Source organism: Saccopteryx bilineata, chromosome 3 (genome assembly GCF_036850765.1).
Source record: "Saccopteryx bilineata isolate mSacBil1 chromosome 3, mSacBil1_pri_phased_curated, whole genome shotgun sequence".
Lineage (NCBI taxonomy): Eukaryota > Metazoa > Chordata > Mammalia > Chiroptera > Emballonuridae > Saccopteryx > Saccopteryx bilineata.
This window is the reverse complement of record NC_089492.1, coordinates 45,645,092-45,661,442: the sequence shown is the minus strand read 5'-3', so window position 1 is coordinate 45,661,442 and position 16,351 is coordinate 45,645,092. Positions and strand designations below refer to the sequence as shown.

General features: G+C 37.1%; 1 protein-coding gene across 7 annotated transcripts in view; it reads right to left on the bottom strand.

The window, feature by feature from the left end:
* The window catches only part of RUNX1T1 (RUNX1 partner transcriptional co-repressor 1), a 195,269-nt gene extending 182,385 nt beyond the window's left edge, over positions 1-12,884 (bottom strand). Inside the window, exon 1 of one of the 7 annotated variants that reach the window (XM_066266087.1) lies at positions 11,075-12,884. Coding sequence is in view for 1 of the 7 variants with exons in the window: in XM_066266083.1 (XP_066122180.1) it covers positions 11,075-11,102 (28 nt within the window). In the remaining 6 variants the exon portion in view is untranslated. Of the gene's footprint in view, positions 1-3,576; positions 3,605-9,574; positions 9,716-11,070 lie in introns of those variants that run through there. The other 6 variants (XM_066266085.1, XM_066266080.1, XM_066266083.1 and 3 more) reach the window with 6 other exon arrangements.
* Between the last annotated feature and the right edge of the window lie 3,467 nt (positions 12,885-16,351).

The following is a 16,351-nucleotide window of genomic DNA, read 5'->3' as shown; positions in this document are numbered from 1 at the left end:
ATATGTGTAATCATAGGAACATACTCAATACATACTGTTCTTCAAACTACCTCTTCTTTTGAGTTGGTGTTTCAGAAGAAACATTGCATTTGTTAATCCTATATGCTAATGCATCTCAATGTCTGTCTTCCCCGTAATCCATTCTGCAGATATTCTGGGTTTATCTGTGAAGTGTGTCTGGCAATTTAAGTGTGAAGCCACAAGCTATATTGCCTCTAATTGGTCCTAAGCAGTGATCACATCTCACCCTGGACAAATTACTATAAACACAAGTCAACCCAATTGCAATTGTGAATACAGTTAATATTGAACCTAATCCAAATTTTATCAGTCTTCTCACTTAATTGCCTATGCCCAGTTTCAAAGGGATAGTACTACCATTTTTAATAGGGATGAAGTATTATTTATATTGATTATTTAAGATGCATTAGCATTTTTTTCTTAATTAGTCCTGGAAAATTTAAGAAGAGCATGTCTTTCCTAGAAATGTCACTAGTAGTATGCATCTAATTTTTTCTTTAATGTGGTACTTTCCCTGTCCATAAAACTTATTTGATTAGCAGTACTATAGAAATTAAAGCTTTTGTATGCAGGCACTCAAGCATAATTTAATCATGTCATTTAAGCATGAAAAAATTTATTCTGAAAGCTCTGTTAGGTAAAAATATCCCCGATTAGTTTAAACTTACATTTGCAGATGTATTAAAGGTAAAGTAAATCACAGGATGCTCAGTATGCAATGGAACAGTGTTAACAGTTATAATAATCACCAGTAAGTTAAAAAAAATGAATTAGTATTAGAAAATGTAAGGAATAATTATCTCATTTGAAATAACTATTTAAAAAGATTATTTTAAAATAAATTTTGTTTTGTGCAAACCCTTTTTACATTACCAGATTTTTGCTTATCAAAACCTCTCTCATAGTCAAATAAGATGAGGTTCTAATTACATAATACCATTTATCCACTGAGAATAAAAGTGCCAACAAATGAAAATGCACTTTAGGCAAGAAATTGTCAAAAAAGAAAATTGTCTTTTTTTTATTTTTTTGTCAATTTTTTTTTTAAATAACACACTCACATTAACAAAAGACGGCAGTGGCTTCCAAATTATAGGTTGTTATTTTTAGTAGAAGTAGTTCAATATTCATATTGGAGCAGATGTAGCAGTTTAACAAAACAGCTCTTCAAATCCTACACAAATTGAAAACAGGAAAACTGATTGCATTTTCTCTTATCACTTTCCTTTCCTGAATTGACACTTTTGGCCTTCTGAAAATTTACACATGGCTTTCATCTCAAAAGCACCTGCTGATCAAATAGAAACCTAACATTTTCATAAAAATGGTATAAAGGACTAGTTTTGTTCTAAATGCTGTTGATGGCAATAATTGCTGTGTGTAAAGCATTTTCATAACAGTTTTATATTTCCATTAAACTTTTAAAAATGTCTTTTCTAGCTTTTTGCATATTTATATTGTATAATTCACATTTTTTTGACACAATGTCTGTCTAATACTGTTTTATTATGCAAAGACTAAACAAGTGTATGGAAGGATATAGCTTACACTATGAAGAAAAGGAATACTTAGTATTTATTTTCTGTCTCTGCTTCAACTATATATATATATATATATATCTTTACATATTATTCACTATGCATGCAGGGTGTGGCAAAAGAAGGTTTGCAGTTGTGAGTATGTGGACACAGAGTTTATTCTTGTATTGTTATTTATTAATTATATTATTTTCCATATGAATAACTAAACCTACTTTTGCCCCACTCTGTATATACATCGTATTTTTGTATGTATCCCAGCCACCAAAAAACAAAACAAAACAAAACAAGAAACAAAAAATCCAAGTCACTTTCTATTTTGGAAGGGGACTTACATATTCTTTTATCAGATATAGATTAGCAGGTGCTTGGATGTTTCAATACCCCAGGCTGGGGAAGAACAGATGTCACCCATGCACAAACTGGTAAACATTTAAATGATGTGACCAACCTCTCCCTAATACATATCTCTAGAGAAGGTAAAGGTCAATCTTGAAAATGGGTATTATACATAAAATATGCGAGACGGGTCACTAGGCTGCTTATCAGATTTTTAAATAAAATTGTTCCACACATTTCTCTGTAATTCTCAATTATGGGTAAAATTAGAGATGCTCCTAAAATATGTTATCTATTTCTAAGACAACAAAGGCTACCCCTTCTGAAGGATCCCAGGCTGTCCATTCTGATTCTGCCTGGATGATAAGGTAACCTGAAGGCAGAAATGACATACAGTAATGTATGTGCCACTCTCGCCAGTTGGTCTGTGAATTTCAGTGCTTCTCCATGCTCACTGAGGCAACACAAACCTAAAATGTCAATATATTCAGTCAATGGAAGTGAAATATAGGACTCTATTGTCTTACTCAATGTATCTGTGCTGTCAACAAGAAAACATGCCCCCTCGCTTTACATAAATTTTAATTTGGCTTTTGGGGACTGGATTATATTTACCTATGAAAACATATATCTTGCTAAAGTGTAGCAGAAAAAACAATCATTTTTTTCCATTTTACCCATTTTAAGAACCTTTCAAAGTTACTATAATTTTTTAAAATCCACTCATGAGTCAATAAAACATTTTTTATTCTTCTTTTTTAAAGCCAACTCCAAGGAAAAATTTCCATGGTTCAAACCCAAGATACAAATCTACCTAACAGACTCGGAATGGCTCTTTTTCTCTAGACCAAGTTGAAACCATACTATAAAATCACCTAATTCCATTTTAAAAGTAGGCTTCATTTGCTTTTCTCAGTCATTCAAGTTTGTTAGCATCAATTCATCACCCATTCAAAACAAGTCACACAAAGTCAAATACAAATGATCAATTCCAAAAGCCTCTACCTTTTTCCCTCAGTTTATCAATCCTATAAATAAGGGGTAAATGAAATTCCTGTTAAAATAGGAAGGTGGTGCCGAGATGCACAGGGGGTGGAGCTGAAGAGGAAATAAAATATTTAAGTTATCCAAATTTTGCCTAAGTTCTATGCCCCCCTTCCCAGTGCACCAGAAGAGATACTGTCTCACCTTAAAATAAAAAAAGAACTAATCAAGTTGTTAAGCAGCTTTTTCTCTCCCCTTTTAATCTAAAGGCTTCAGTGTCCAGTCAATAAATAATCTTTTGTTCCCCTTTATCGAGTCTCTTTAAACCTATTCAAGCTGGCAAAACTAAACCCAATTAAAGATAAGGCTCTCTGGTAATCTCACCTCTGTGTGTCCAGTCTGGATTGCAGAGGTGATGGGAGATAGCGGCCAGGCCAGGGCTGATGTCTCCTCCTCACCCATACAACAAAAGGCAGATTTCTCTTTCTCCCTCTGCTAATCTTTAAATGTAAATTCTCTCTGCCAGCTAAAAGGAGCGACAGATAACATGTTACATCTTCACTTCTCTTGCTCTTATCGACTTCTGAATCATTTGGAGAGAGGGGAAGAAAAAAATCAGCCTCCCAGTGCTCCCCCCTGCTCCTTCTTACCCCTCCCACCTCCCCATTCGCCTCTCCCTGTTCATGGAGATTACCTTCTGGCAAAGGAGCGCAGGAGAGGCAACGCAGCCCAGGCGGCGCCCAGACCGTGGCTTTGTATTCATTAAACACACATTGGAGCTTATCAGAAGTAAAAGGCTTGTCAGGATGGCACATTGTGTGTGAGTGAGTGTGTAAGCACAGGAGGGAGAGGAGAGAAGCCAACGTGCATCAGGGTGATTACAATATCAGCAGGGCCCAGATGGAGGCAGGAAAATAAACAGAGGGTGCGTGTGAGACAGAGCAGCAGAGAATGGAAAAGTAGGAGAGAGAGAGAAGAGATACACAGTGGAGGGGAAAAACCTGAAGGAATAAGGGAGGAAGGTTCAGGCCCCAGGATGGGGGTAGTAAGTAGGAGTGAGGTACCCCAAGGCTGGGTGAGAATGCAAGGCTGGGGTCTCCTGCATTTCCAAATCTGTCCATACTCTGAGGAAAAGGGAGAAATTCATAGTAGTAAACTGTTTACCTGCTACAGAGCTAGCCCATGAGAATTCTAGAGGTTCTAGGTCAAGGTCAGAGGGGGATTTTGGCAGAGCACAACAATGGGACATTCATCATCTTACTTCCATTCAAGTAGCCACTATTTGCAAAACAAACCTAGTTGAGTCATCAGAGCAGTTACACAGCCTTCTAGCTGACTTCACATGGGAGTTCTTGTCCCTTTCTTTGCTGACCCCAATACTCCTAAATTACATGCACACACACACAAATCCATGACAGAGACAAACACAGGCAGATATTAAACATCTCCTTTCCCCAGGCTTTAATGTGTCCCATAGAAGACGGGCAGCCAGCACTCCTGTGATAAGAAGGACCACTTGTGATTGGTAGCTACAGGAGACTCCTGTGGACATCTGCTCCACCTCCAGAAATTGTGTTGGGGATATGATTCCTTATGTGTACATCTCAGACAGAGTCTATTTTGGAGGTAGAAATTTTAAATTGAGGCAATCAAACTCTGCTTGAGCTGCCTCACAGCTCTTTACACGTCCAGAGCCCAAGAATCAATTAGAGAACAAGCAGAGCTAAGACCTGTCCATCAGACCAGAGTTCATTCTCCACTCCAACAGGGTTAGAAGGGAGATACACCTGGGCAGTCCCATGGGAGTCCCTTTTCACTTTTTATGCACCCACTACAATCTGAATATCAGAACAGATCCTTAATTGAATGCAAATAATGCAGCAAAGAATACTTTACTGAGGGAAGAGGTAGTATTTGGTTGTGTTAAGAAACTCTCACTGCTGTATGAAGGGTGAGTTCAGAATAAAATAGCCAGTAAATGTGCATAGTAATTATTCATGACATACAGTGACACTTCAAGTTATAGAACAGTTTATGAATGAAATCTCAATATAGAGATAAAATTGATAGGGGTGAGGGAAATAATGCTAGTGGGTAGAGAAAAAAACCACACACAAGCAAGAGAATGGCCTCACAGGAGACAAATGTGATGTCCTTTAGAAAATGAGGAGAAGCATTATTTAATCAAGCACTCCCCTCCAAAACACTTAGCCAAAAAACAGTTTCATGTGTAGTGGATTTCCCCTTTCCACCATACTCCCACCCCAATAAAAGAATTAAGGGAAATTTGATAGGTAAGGCAAACTGAAAAAAAGCTGGGCATAGGTGAGGGAAAGGCATGTGTGAAAAATCTTTGCAATGAATGTGAGAAAAAAAGGGGTCTGGTCACAATTCTCCAGTAATCCAATAATATGAAAAACGTCTTGACATCTCTGAGATGAGTACAAGGTAATATTTCTCCAAAAATCTTCGAAAAGTGACCAGGTTCAATAGTTAGAGAAGGGTGCAAGGGTAGGAAGTAAATCATTTGACAGGGTCCATTACACAATGAGTGAGCTCTAAATGGGAGATAATCTGTCATTCTTACTTGTTTTAAATTTAATAACAGATTTCTGGAGTATCATTTTAGCTCTCATAAAAGGTCACCTTTCACTTTTTCTCTAGTTGTTATAGAAAACTGCATTCAGAGTAACCAAACCCAGCCACACATACTTGCCCCTTTATTACACTTTGGTTGGATCAATTTGGACACAGACTACATGCAAATACCTATAAATCCAATGCACTTCTAGGAAGTCAAAATATACAATTTACAAATACCCACTGACTTTTCCATTACATGTTCTTTAAAAAAAATGCTATTTAAACAAAACAATGCAGAACTTTCAAACCCATAAAAGGTTTACATTTTTTTTCCTTTTAAAAACATCCAAACACTGAAGACATGAAGTAAACTGTGCAAAAGCTAATCTGCCAACGTTCTTATTTTGTAGACTCACAGTATTTCTGTTTCTACTATTTGTTCACTGACTTTTGATTCATAGTTATAGAAAAGATCAACCAATTCTCAAATTATAAGAATCCATGATTCTTTTCCAAAGCAAACACTTTACTGCAAAGCTTTCAATTTATAAAAAAACAATACAATAACCAAGAACTATAATCACAAAATAAGTGTACAACAAAAAGTGATTTCTATAATCACAGCTGTCTTAAAGTCCAGGCTAGTAGAAATCTTAATTGCAACTAGTTCTTTTCTTAATAATAGGTTACCTTTCTATAAAAAAAGGAAGTCCATCTGCCATAGGAAGATAAGTTTTAAAGCATTTCTGCAGATAAAAATCTAGCACTTTCTTTCTTTATGTGAATTCTAGTGTGCTGTAATGTGAGAATTCCAACATATGACCATTATGGAATCTCATTGCTCAACTTGTCATTATTTCATTTGTAATTCTTCTGTTAATTATGTTCATAATTACTATAAACAGATGTGGTAGACATTCATGTGACCTTTTATCGAAGAATGTATTCCTCACTTATTTTACTATTTATTTATGTGAAACTGAAATGCAGGGGGAAAAGGGCCTTCTAATTTCTAATGTTTTTTACACATAAGTTAAAACAAAACCTACCTTCTACTTCATCTGCAGTTCAAAATATTAGAATATTCTTACATTTAAGCACATTTTTAAATTGCACATTGAACCTCACTGCTCCTAACTTGTAGCTGTGGATGCCAAACAAACGCTAGCATCTAAGTTGTCTTTTTTTTTTTAATAGCAAAGGTTAATGCAGCAGAACTGTGCTTCAAAACCAAGTGCCTAGAAGCCACGTTGCAATTTATTCACTCATAACTCAACCATCACCCTCTTTACATAAAACACATTTACAATAAAATCAGTATGGATTTCATTAGCTGAAAACCTCCTCAAATTTCATTTCTTTGGCCCTAATCTATAATTAGTGTGGACAGACAGGTGCAAACCCTTCTCTTCTACAGATGGCTACTGGAAATGGTGCAAAGTAGCTCCTTCTGTTTAAATAACACAGAGATAACCTGCTCTGTCTTATCACTTACAATTACCTCCATTAAACTGAACTAATGTTTGCTTCAATAAAATGTTCACTGTTCTCTAAAAGTTATTTAAAAACTCTTATATTAATGGCTATAAAGAAGTGAAGTTGGAAGGTATCCCTTTAGATAATAACTTGTGCTGGATAAACTGTTCACAGTGATAGTTCACAAATGTGTCTTAGTTGATTTACATTTGACAGTTATTTTGCATAAAGGGGATCCACTATAATATGTTTAAAAGGCATTTTAGTGACAGACACTTTAATAAGTGAGAGGAAACTTAACATTTTCCTGAGGTTTACAAATATGAAAGATTTAATTTTTTTCTTAAAGATTTTTAACTAATAAGTATTTAACTTAAAATTCTAGATTGTTTTCAAAAGATATTTATGTTAACCTAATTTTATGTATTTGTTTAAATCTTTCTAGATTATTCTGAAAGTTGTATGAGTTCATCATTTTAAGGCACATTTTAAAAGTCAACTATGAATGCACACTTTGTAAGCACATGGTTAAAAACAACTCGTCTATAATAAATAATTGCGATAAAGCCAGAGATCAATTCCACCTGTTTCTGCTATCAATAAAGTCTATTGAGCGCTATATGATTAATAAGGTGTATATAAAGCAAAGAACTTTTACATGCTCAAATAGCAACAAATATCTTTTCTCACTGAACTTTTATATAACTTACAGTAATAGATTCCAGTAAAATGCAACTGACTTGTTTTTTTCACATGCAAATCCTGCAGGTGTCAATTTTTCAGACTGCTTTACTATGAAGGGCTACATTGACTGCATAAAACCCTCAATGAAGAAGGCTTTACATTCAGTGCCTGTCAGCTGATGTTCATATCAAAGAAGTGAGAAACAGGATTTGACAGTGAAGAATGTCCTAAACTGACAACCACTGACCAGCATTCCTATTGGAAGCACTGCTTTCTCCTGATCCCTTTTCAATGTGTAAAAAAAAAAAAGTGTGGGGGGGGTTTTGGTAAGCTTCTATTTTACAATAAAATAAATGATAATAGCTCTTTATATTTGTGTACTTATCTGCAAGTTTTGAAGTGCTCTTTTATCTGCAAATATTTAGACTAACATCCTCAATGAGACAGCTCACCATCAAATACCAACATCAAGAGCAATATTTTACTTTCCTTTAGAAAAGGTAAACTGTAAAAATATTAAAAAGCTGCTGTCCTGTAGCTGCAACACATATTATCTTACTATTTCCAGCAATTCACAATTAATAATGAAGTTTGCACTGTATTTGCAAGTAGAATGTTTCTTATTAGAAAGGTCCTATATGCCCTGGCTGGGTAGCTCAGTTCATTAGAGCATCATTCTAATACACCAAGGTTATGAGTTTGATCCCCACTCAGGGCACATACAAGCAGCAATCAGTGACTGCATAAATAACTGGAACAAGAAATCAATATTTCTCTCCCCCTCCCTTCTCTCCTTCTCTAAAATCAATCAATAAAAAAAATTAAAAAGATCCTTTAAGATTCATTTTAAAATCAAATTATTAGCAGGTATTTGTGGGTCACATATTTTTTTATGTATGAACCTGGGCACTGGAAAAACTATATATTCAAGTTCTCTCACTCAATATTTATCTTTTCAAATAAAGCAACTTCTGTCTAAATGGTTTGCAATAAAATTAATGCTAAAACAAAGACTTTTAATATCAAGTTCTTCTCTTAATATAATATTAAAGTTGGTTTTCATGCACCCAGAATGAGCCTGATTCCTTGGGTATTTGGTTGGAATTTTGTCTTAAAAGAATAAACCAAGTTAATACTAAATGCTAAATACAGCAAATGTAGAGTAATGATAGACTCAACTTACTCAATATCCATCCTAGCTGCAGAAAAAGACTGAGTCAAACTGAGATTCCCTGGGTTAGACTGTCAGACCTCCCTTTAAAATAACAATCAGTAAGAGAAAGGAAAGAAAAAGAAATAAGATAGCCCTACTTATGTTATCTAAAAGCCCCGAATGACTTAAAAACTAGACTACATTTTAAAGCTAAACTGGGGGAAGGAGATCCATAGAATTATGAATTTGCTTCTGTTTGTGCACATTACAGTTGACATAAACACCCAGGTTGGGGCTATGCTGGTTTAAGAAATAATGGTGTTTGTCAATCTTTCTTAAGGAACTGTATGAGGGGAGAATCTGGACACAACAGAATACTCACATGGTCAAGGCAAAACGCTGCAATAAACTAAAAGGAGGGCCCCACCACTAACAAACCATTTATCACAGAGAAGCCAGTCAATTTGTATTCTAGTGAGTGTGGACACTTTGGCACAGACCCAGGACCACTCTGTTCTATGCAAAGGGAGAGGTATGATAATAAAAGCCACTGAGCGCACTTAAAAAACGGTACAGATGTTTAAAAGGAAGCTAGGAGGGGGAAAACACCCTGTAAAACAGATTTCAGTTCACACAGAAGGTAGAAAGAAAATGCTTTGGTCAGCAACCCGACCTTTATCAGGGGATAAATCAATTTGCAGCAGCTGTGGACAGCCATTTATATACAGGCCCTGGGCAGATTAATTAAGGGAAGGTAAGTTAAAAATTCAAGGGAGCTCAGAGTTACATTACGCACAGGAAGTTGGTCTGGAGTGGATTCTTCAGTTCTCCTGGTCTTCACTACCTCTCCCTTGCCTTGGTGACTAGTCTGCAAGACCTCCTCCACGGTGAATACTTAGCTATTCCTTAAAAGCAACATTTTGCAGATTCCCTCAGTGAGCAGCAGCCAGGCTGGGCACGTTGGGATTTGAAGTGCCCCATCTTGAATAAAAACTATACTCAAAGGATTTGACCATTATGCTTCGCAAGCAATAAGGAGACCAAGGATTGCAGGGCTCCCCAGCCAAATCCTTCACCTCCAAACTAAAAGACTAAGGGGGGGGGGCTAATTTTAGTAACAGTCTTGGTTCACATCCTACTTCCTGTAATCATAGTTCTCAAACTTTTCCAAGGGTTGACCGCCCTTAAAAAAACACAATAATTTATGGATTTAAGCGCCTGGTGGCGAGATAACTATTTGCTTAAAGCGTACTGGCCAGCCCTAGGTCCGCCCCGGCAGAGAAGTCTGGGTTCGCCAACCACTTCAGTCCTTTCAGGTTCTCAAAGAGAGCCGTGGGCGGCAGGGCCGGCGCGCTTTTCCACGGGTTCGGAGGTTTTACCAGACGGATTTCTGGATATCGAAAAAAATTGCCCGGACGCGGTTTCCCGTCTGGGCTCTTTCGGGCGGGGGCCGCAGAACACAAAGCTCTGCTCGCGTCTCAGGAGAGGCGGGCACCGCATCGGGGCTGGACTGGGAACACCCACAGGGCCAGGGCCAGGGCCAGGGCAGCAGAGGCCAGAGTGAGCAGAGGTTGGGGCAGGAGCTACGCTGTCCGTCGAAGCCGGTCCGTGAAGCCCGGGACCCGTCCCGCGCGAGAGGTGCTCAGGTCCCGTCTGCCGTCCGCCCACCGAGAGGCTTACCACTCCAGCATCACAAACCCCTAGAAGTAACAGGGAAAGTTCCCAGACAGTCACAGAGCGCCTGAATGCCTCTAAGAGGACCTCGATCCAAGTGGCAGCCGGGTCTCAAAGTTAACATTATGCTCTCCTGCTCCTAGCGCTAAATTTTCCACCATCTAAACGCGCATTTCCCTTCCAGATTAAAAACAACAACAAAAACCCAATGCGGGTTCAGGGCCACCTGCCAAAACGAACCCTGGGCATCCTGGCCAGTTGTTTTGTCGGAATGGGGGTTGGGGTGGGGGAGAAGAACCACGAATCATCTGCCTGCTCACACATCGTGACCATGAACAGAAAAGAAAAATTATTTTTAAAGGCAGTGCGGGAAATCTAAGAGTTAAAACGCATCCTTGGCTGTGACCCGTGAAGTTCAATGTCACTGAAGACGGAAGGCACCCGCGATGCTCCTCTTTACCCTGCTGCGTCGTCTTACCCTAGTTGAACGACAAGTACAGCCTGAAGGCTTTCCGCCGAACAATCCAAATGAAGATGACGGCCATCAGAATAATAGTAATGGCCAGGGACCAGTCCCCGCCGCCCACCCGCCAGTCCAGCCCTCCCGCGGGCACTTACTTACAATGCACAGGGCCGGAGAGTCCCACCATCCGCCACGGACTCGGAGCTGCAAATAAAAGTTCCCGTTGTCTCAGCCAGCCCGCGGGGCGATCTAACAAGGGAGCCGCGCCGCTCCCCTCCGAAGGCCAGAGTATCCGCGGCCACTCGCCCACGCGCGCTCGCCGCGAGGCCGCGGACTCTGGCCGCGGGGTACTGAGTACAGCGACTGCGGTGCAAAAAGCCCGGGATCTGGGACGTCAGCCAAACGCAGCCTCCACGCAGAACCCTAGACTTGCGGAGCTCCACGACCCTGCTCCCGCCTCCCTCTCTCCCTCCCTCCCTCGGATTTTCTGTTGTTGCTGCTCTAGCAGACAAATGTAACGTGGAGCGCAGGGATTGCCACTGTCACTGGCGGCGTCAGCGTCTGCCTCGCCCTCCCTTGCTCACTCTCGAGGAAAGCGACGCATTTATCTGCAGGGCGTCCGGCGTCCGCCGGGGAGCAGGAGCACCGCGCGCAGTGCGCTGAGAGCGCCCACACCAGGCTGGCTTCCGCGCGCTCCCGCGCCCTGGGCGCCGCGACCGCACGCACGGGAGGCGGCGGCGGGGCAGCTACCAGGTGCATGGGGGAGGGCCCGCGGCAGGCCGAGGGGAGGTGGAGGTAGGAGACATCTGTGTCAGGCAAGGGTCACAGAAGTCAAGTATATGTTAACAGTGGGCAGTCCTGGCTCGTAGGGCGCGTAGGCGGTGCGCGGGGCGGCCTCCCTTCTGGACTAGCCCTCTCCCGTACAGGCTGATGTCGGGCTGACTTTCTAAAGATGCCCTACACGCTGCGTGCTCTCCGACTGCCCGAGTGTCCTGCAGTAACCCAAGAAGACCACTCTCCCCCGGCCATCTGGAGTGCTCCTGGCTGCTCTGCCTGTGTGACTGGCTAGAGAGACAGCTCTTCTAGAAATCAAGCCACGCTCAGATCGCCTCTCTAATCCCCTTCTGTTAGCTGATTTACAGACTGACTATTTGCTTTTGCATTAAGAACCTTAGATAAAACAGTTATTTTCTCTTTGTTTTTCTACTTCTCCCATAATAAACCATGAGAGGGGCCTCTTTCTATCTTACGTTTTTTGTTGTTCGTGCCCTCCTCCACACATTAGTATCAATACTTCAGAAGCAAGCTAGGGAGTCCCAGAGGACAAGATAGGGTAAAAGAATTCTAGATATTTCCAGAGTAAATAATCTCTCAGTGAACAGGACTGATCATTTGTTTGTACAGAGTAAAAAAGGGGAGGGGCTTAAATAGTAATCAAAATATTATGTATGTCAAATATGATCAGATAATGGCTTGCAGTGATAAGTAAAATGAAATCTTAAAATTATGGAAAGGTGCCACTACTGCAAATGTTATTATATTTAGTACAACAATATGAAATCCTGCTCTGTACCATATTTTTTTTCCCAACTGGACTAAATCAATGCAAAATGTGCTGTGTGCATGTTTCTAAATCTCATCTTTACAAAGGAAAAAAAATGCTTAACACAGAGTCAGACATAGCCTGATTCAGTGGAAACTGATGAGACATTCGTGAATTTTCATTTTAAAAGTGGCTCTTCAAATATTTAATAGTGAGTAATATCCCTTCCCCTATCCTTTTAAACCCAGCTGGAGCTTCTAATTCTGAAGTCTTTTCATACTGTACTAATTCTCAGTAATTTATTTCCAGAAAATACTCATTGTACATTCTTCCCTCTCCTTGGGATATTTGACTAATGATATAATGAATTGTAATGTTAAGTCTTGATATTTGATATTATGATGCAGTTAATTTGAATCTCAGATTTTATGAGATTCTGCATGAAAAGAATCTATATAGTTTCTGCATCTAAAGTTCATTTTTTTCTATCCTTGTAAACCTTAGTATTAATAATCTTCAAATATAAAATTTTATAAATATTACTATAATTCCTTTGTATTGGAAATTATGTCAAAGCAGCTTACTTATTTTTTAAAGAATCAAAAAATATTTCAATATTTTATTGTCCTATTACTTGTATTATTTTTTCTGTTCCCTAAATTGAAAACCAATAATTTGGATTCTGGAACTACAACTTATCCTTACTTAAAATTAATAAAAAGATATGTGAATGAGGAATGATTCTTTTGCAATAGTGTTACTTCTAAAATCATATTTTAAAATTTAGAATTAAAGTAAATCAACAAATTTTAGAATGTAATAGGGGGAGAAATACAATATGCATATCATATCACACTTTTCTTCTTCCTGTAAATTGTGTCAGTGAAGTTATATTAGAAACATTTAACTTCAAAATCAATGGAAACTAACTTGCAGGAAATCAACAGCTTTTACGCTTTCAGGCTATATTCACAATAACAAGGCTTATATTTAAATCTCATTCTGTAAGATTTTACAAATCTTATAGGATCTTCCCTTTGCCAGACATACTTCTGGAAAATAATAATCATTGTTCTAGCTATATTTCTTTTATTTTTTAAAGGCAATGTTTTCTATTCAATTTGGCTTTACATCAGTACGACTATATCACTAAATCTAGAACTTTAATTTTTTAATTTCAATAACAGCAGCTAAAGAACATATATCCTTGTGCTAATGTAAAATGTCTCAGTGTATTCCTTAATCCCACTTTCCACTCCCTTTAAACGCCTGTGTTCTACAAAACATAGACTATAGTGTTCTATAGTGCTTTTTCTTGTATTATGTCCTAAATCCTTTATTTGGAGCAAGTAATAACTACGTATAGGGACCATCTGAAGTAGTAGGTGAATCCTAAACTGCAAACTCTAGGAAAATAAAACATTAAATGAAAAGGGAGGTGCTTTGATAGGTGTTGTGGGAGGGTGTGAATTACCTGAGAACAGCATAAGTCCACAAAATATTTGGTTGACATAGCCTTGGGGTAGGGAATACATATGACATAACATTCAGAACACAATAAACTATTGATTGATACATTTTATCAAACCAATCTTAGGAGACAGGGATCGGTATTAAGTTTGTTTTTTGTTTTTGTTTGTTTTTTATCTGCCACTCACAAGAAAGATCAGGTTTTTGTAGCTTCAAGACTATTTAGTTTGCTAAGCCAAAAAAATAACCTTAAAAATAAATTTTAAGAAACAGTATTTAGAAAAAAAATAGGTACCTACTCGCTCTAATGAAACCACTAAATTGAAAAATTAAATAATACAATATGTTAAAATGTAATAAACCTTACTAGCAATTTTCTTTTTCACACAAGTTAGAAGATTTTTCTTCTCACATCATTAACTTTTTCATTATTGTGAAGGTACCAAGGTTTTTCAACTTACAGGTTTACTTTCTCAATAATGCCACCTAAGGATGTCTTTTGTTTTCCTTTAAAACAGTTGTTTAAAAAAAGCAGAGAACTTTTAATATAACTTTCAAAAAATGCTTATTACCTCTTTGGAGAAGCATGACCTCACTAAAATGAATCCCTATACAAATATTAACAATTACTTAATTAACACTTTTAAGTTTCCTTCTACTTTCAAGCTGTGATTTTTCTATACCTTGAAAAAATCCTTCTGTTCACTTAGGTTGATGAAATCCTTAATTACAAGATTACTTATTTTTTGCCTGACCTGTAGTGGCACAATGGATAAAGCATCAACCTGGAACACTGAAGGTAGCCAGTTTGAAACCATGGGCCTGCCTGGTCAAGGCATATATGGGAGTCGATGCTTCCTGCTCCTCCTCCACTTCTCTCTCTCTCTTTCTCCTCTTTAAAATGAATAAATAAAAGCTTTTTTTAAAAAAAGCAAGATTACTTACTTTTAACAAAAAATTATTTATTATACTTGTGCAAAACAATAGAGTATGAAAAACATAAAGAATGGCAAGCAATATTACATTTTCATAAATTTAGAACTTAACCAATATTTGAAATTTCTCCCCTTTTTGTTGTGTAATTTTATGTAGTTTACTTTTAGAGATTTGTAAAGATGAGTTATATTCCAAATTTTTGAAATTTTGTTATTTAACTTGCTTAAGTAAGCATTCATTTTAGGTCACAGACAACAAGTAAAAGAATAAATATCAGAGAATTTTTTATTTTATTCTATTTTATTCTATAGTAGCTAAGCCACATATATTTAGTACACATTCAGTGTATGATATAAATTCATTAACTCTTAGGAAACTTTTAAACATATAATAAACAGATTTTTTAAATGAAAAAATTATAAATTACAATAAAAATGGCTCTTATTATCTCTTCAAATAAGTTGGTCAGTATGGTATAGTTTTGCTTCAAGCATGCAAACAGTGTTTTATTTTATTTATGTTCCCTATGTGTTCAGATAATCATGTGTGCTTTTCTGCAGTACTTTAAAACCAGTTTGTACCCCCAAAAGCCAAAGTTAGAAAATTTCAATTACTTATTTAATTTGCAAAAGGAATATTTTAAAGTTTGGAATGTTTTACAAAATAATTCATATTAGTTTCTTCAAATAATGACTTACCTTTTAAAATATTTAAATATTTGTATTTATCAGAATTTGATACATTCAACTCTGCAGGAATGCATTTATTGCATAATATGAAACACACACATGAATACATGCTTTTTACATAAAAAGCATTTTATATGCACAACTATCTGTAATATAGAAATTATCTCATGAAATGGCTTGTAGCTAATCCATTATAAAAATTATGCCAAATAAAATTATTAGTCACATGTTTATAATTTAAATTGAATATTTCCCACCTTCACTTATGGAAAGTTGATATTTTCAATACATAAAATTACATAACACCCATCACTTTAATTCTATATTTTCATTTTTTATTAAATGAGTCCAGAGGTTATTTTTCTTTTTTTTTTGCTATATTTTTTATTGATGCTTATTCTGTTTTTATAATTTTTAATTAGGTGCATATAACTGTAATGTAACTGCACAAAGACAGGACTCTTTGTTTTGTTCAATGAACAGTGCTAGGCTCATATTAGGTGCTAAATAAATATGTATTAAATGATGAATGAATAAGATGAAAATGTTGCATGACTTAAATGTCTTATCTACACGAATCAAAACACCAACAACTTGGCTTCTTTTCTTACTGAATTATTAAGAAACCTAAGATTTTAACACTATCAATATTTTAAGTGAAGAAAATGTGGGAAACCAAAGAAAAGGGTCTTCTATATTGTTTCATATGTATATTTCAATACTTCTTGAATACTGGTGAATTTGATATGAAAAATGTATATTTCTATGTGTTTTTGTTTCAATTGTTTATAAAATTAT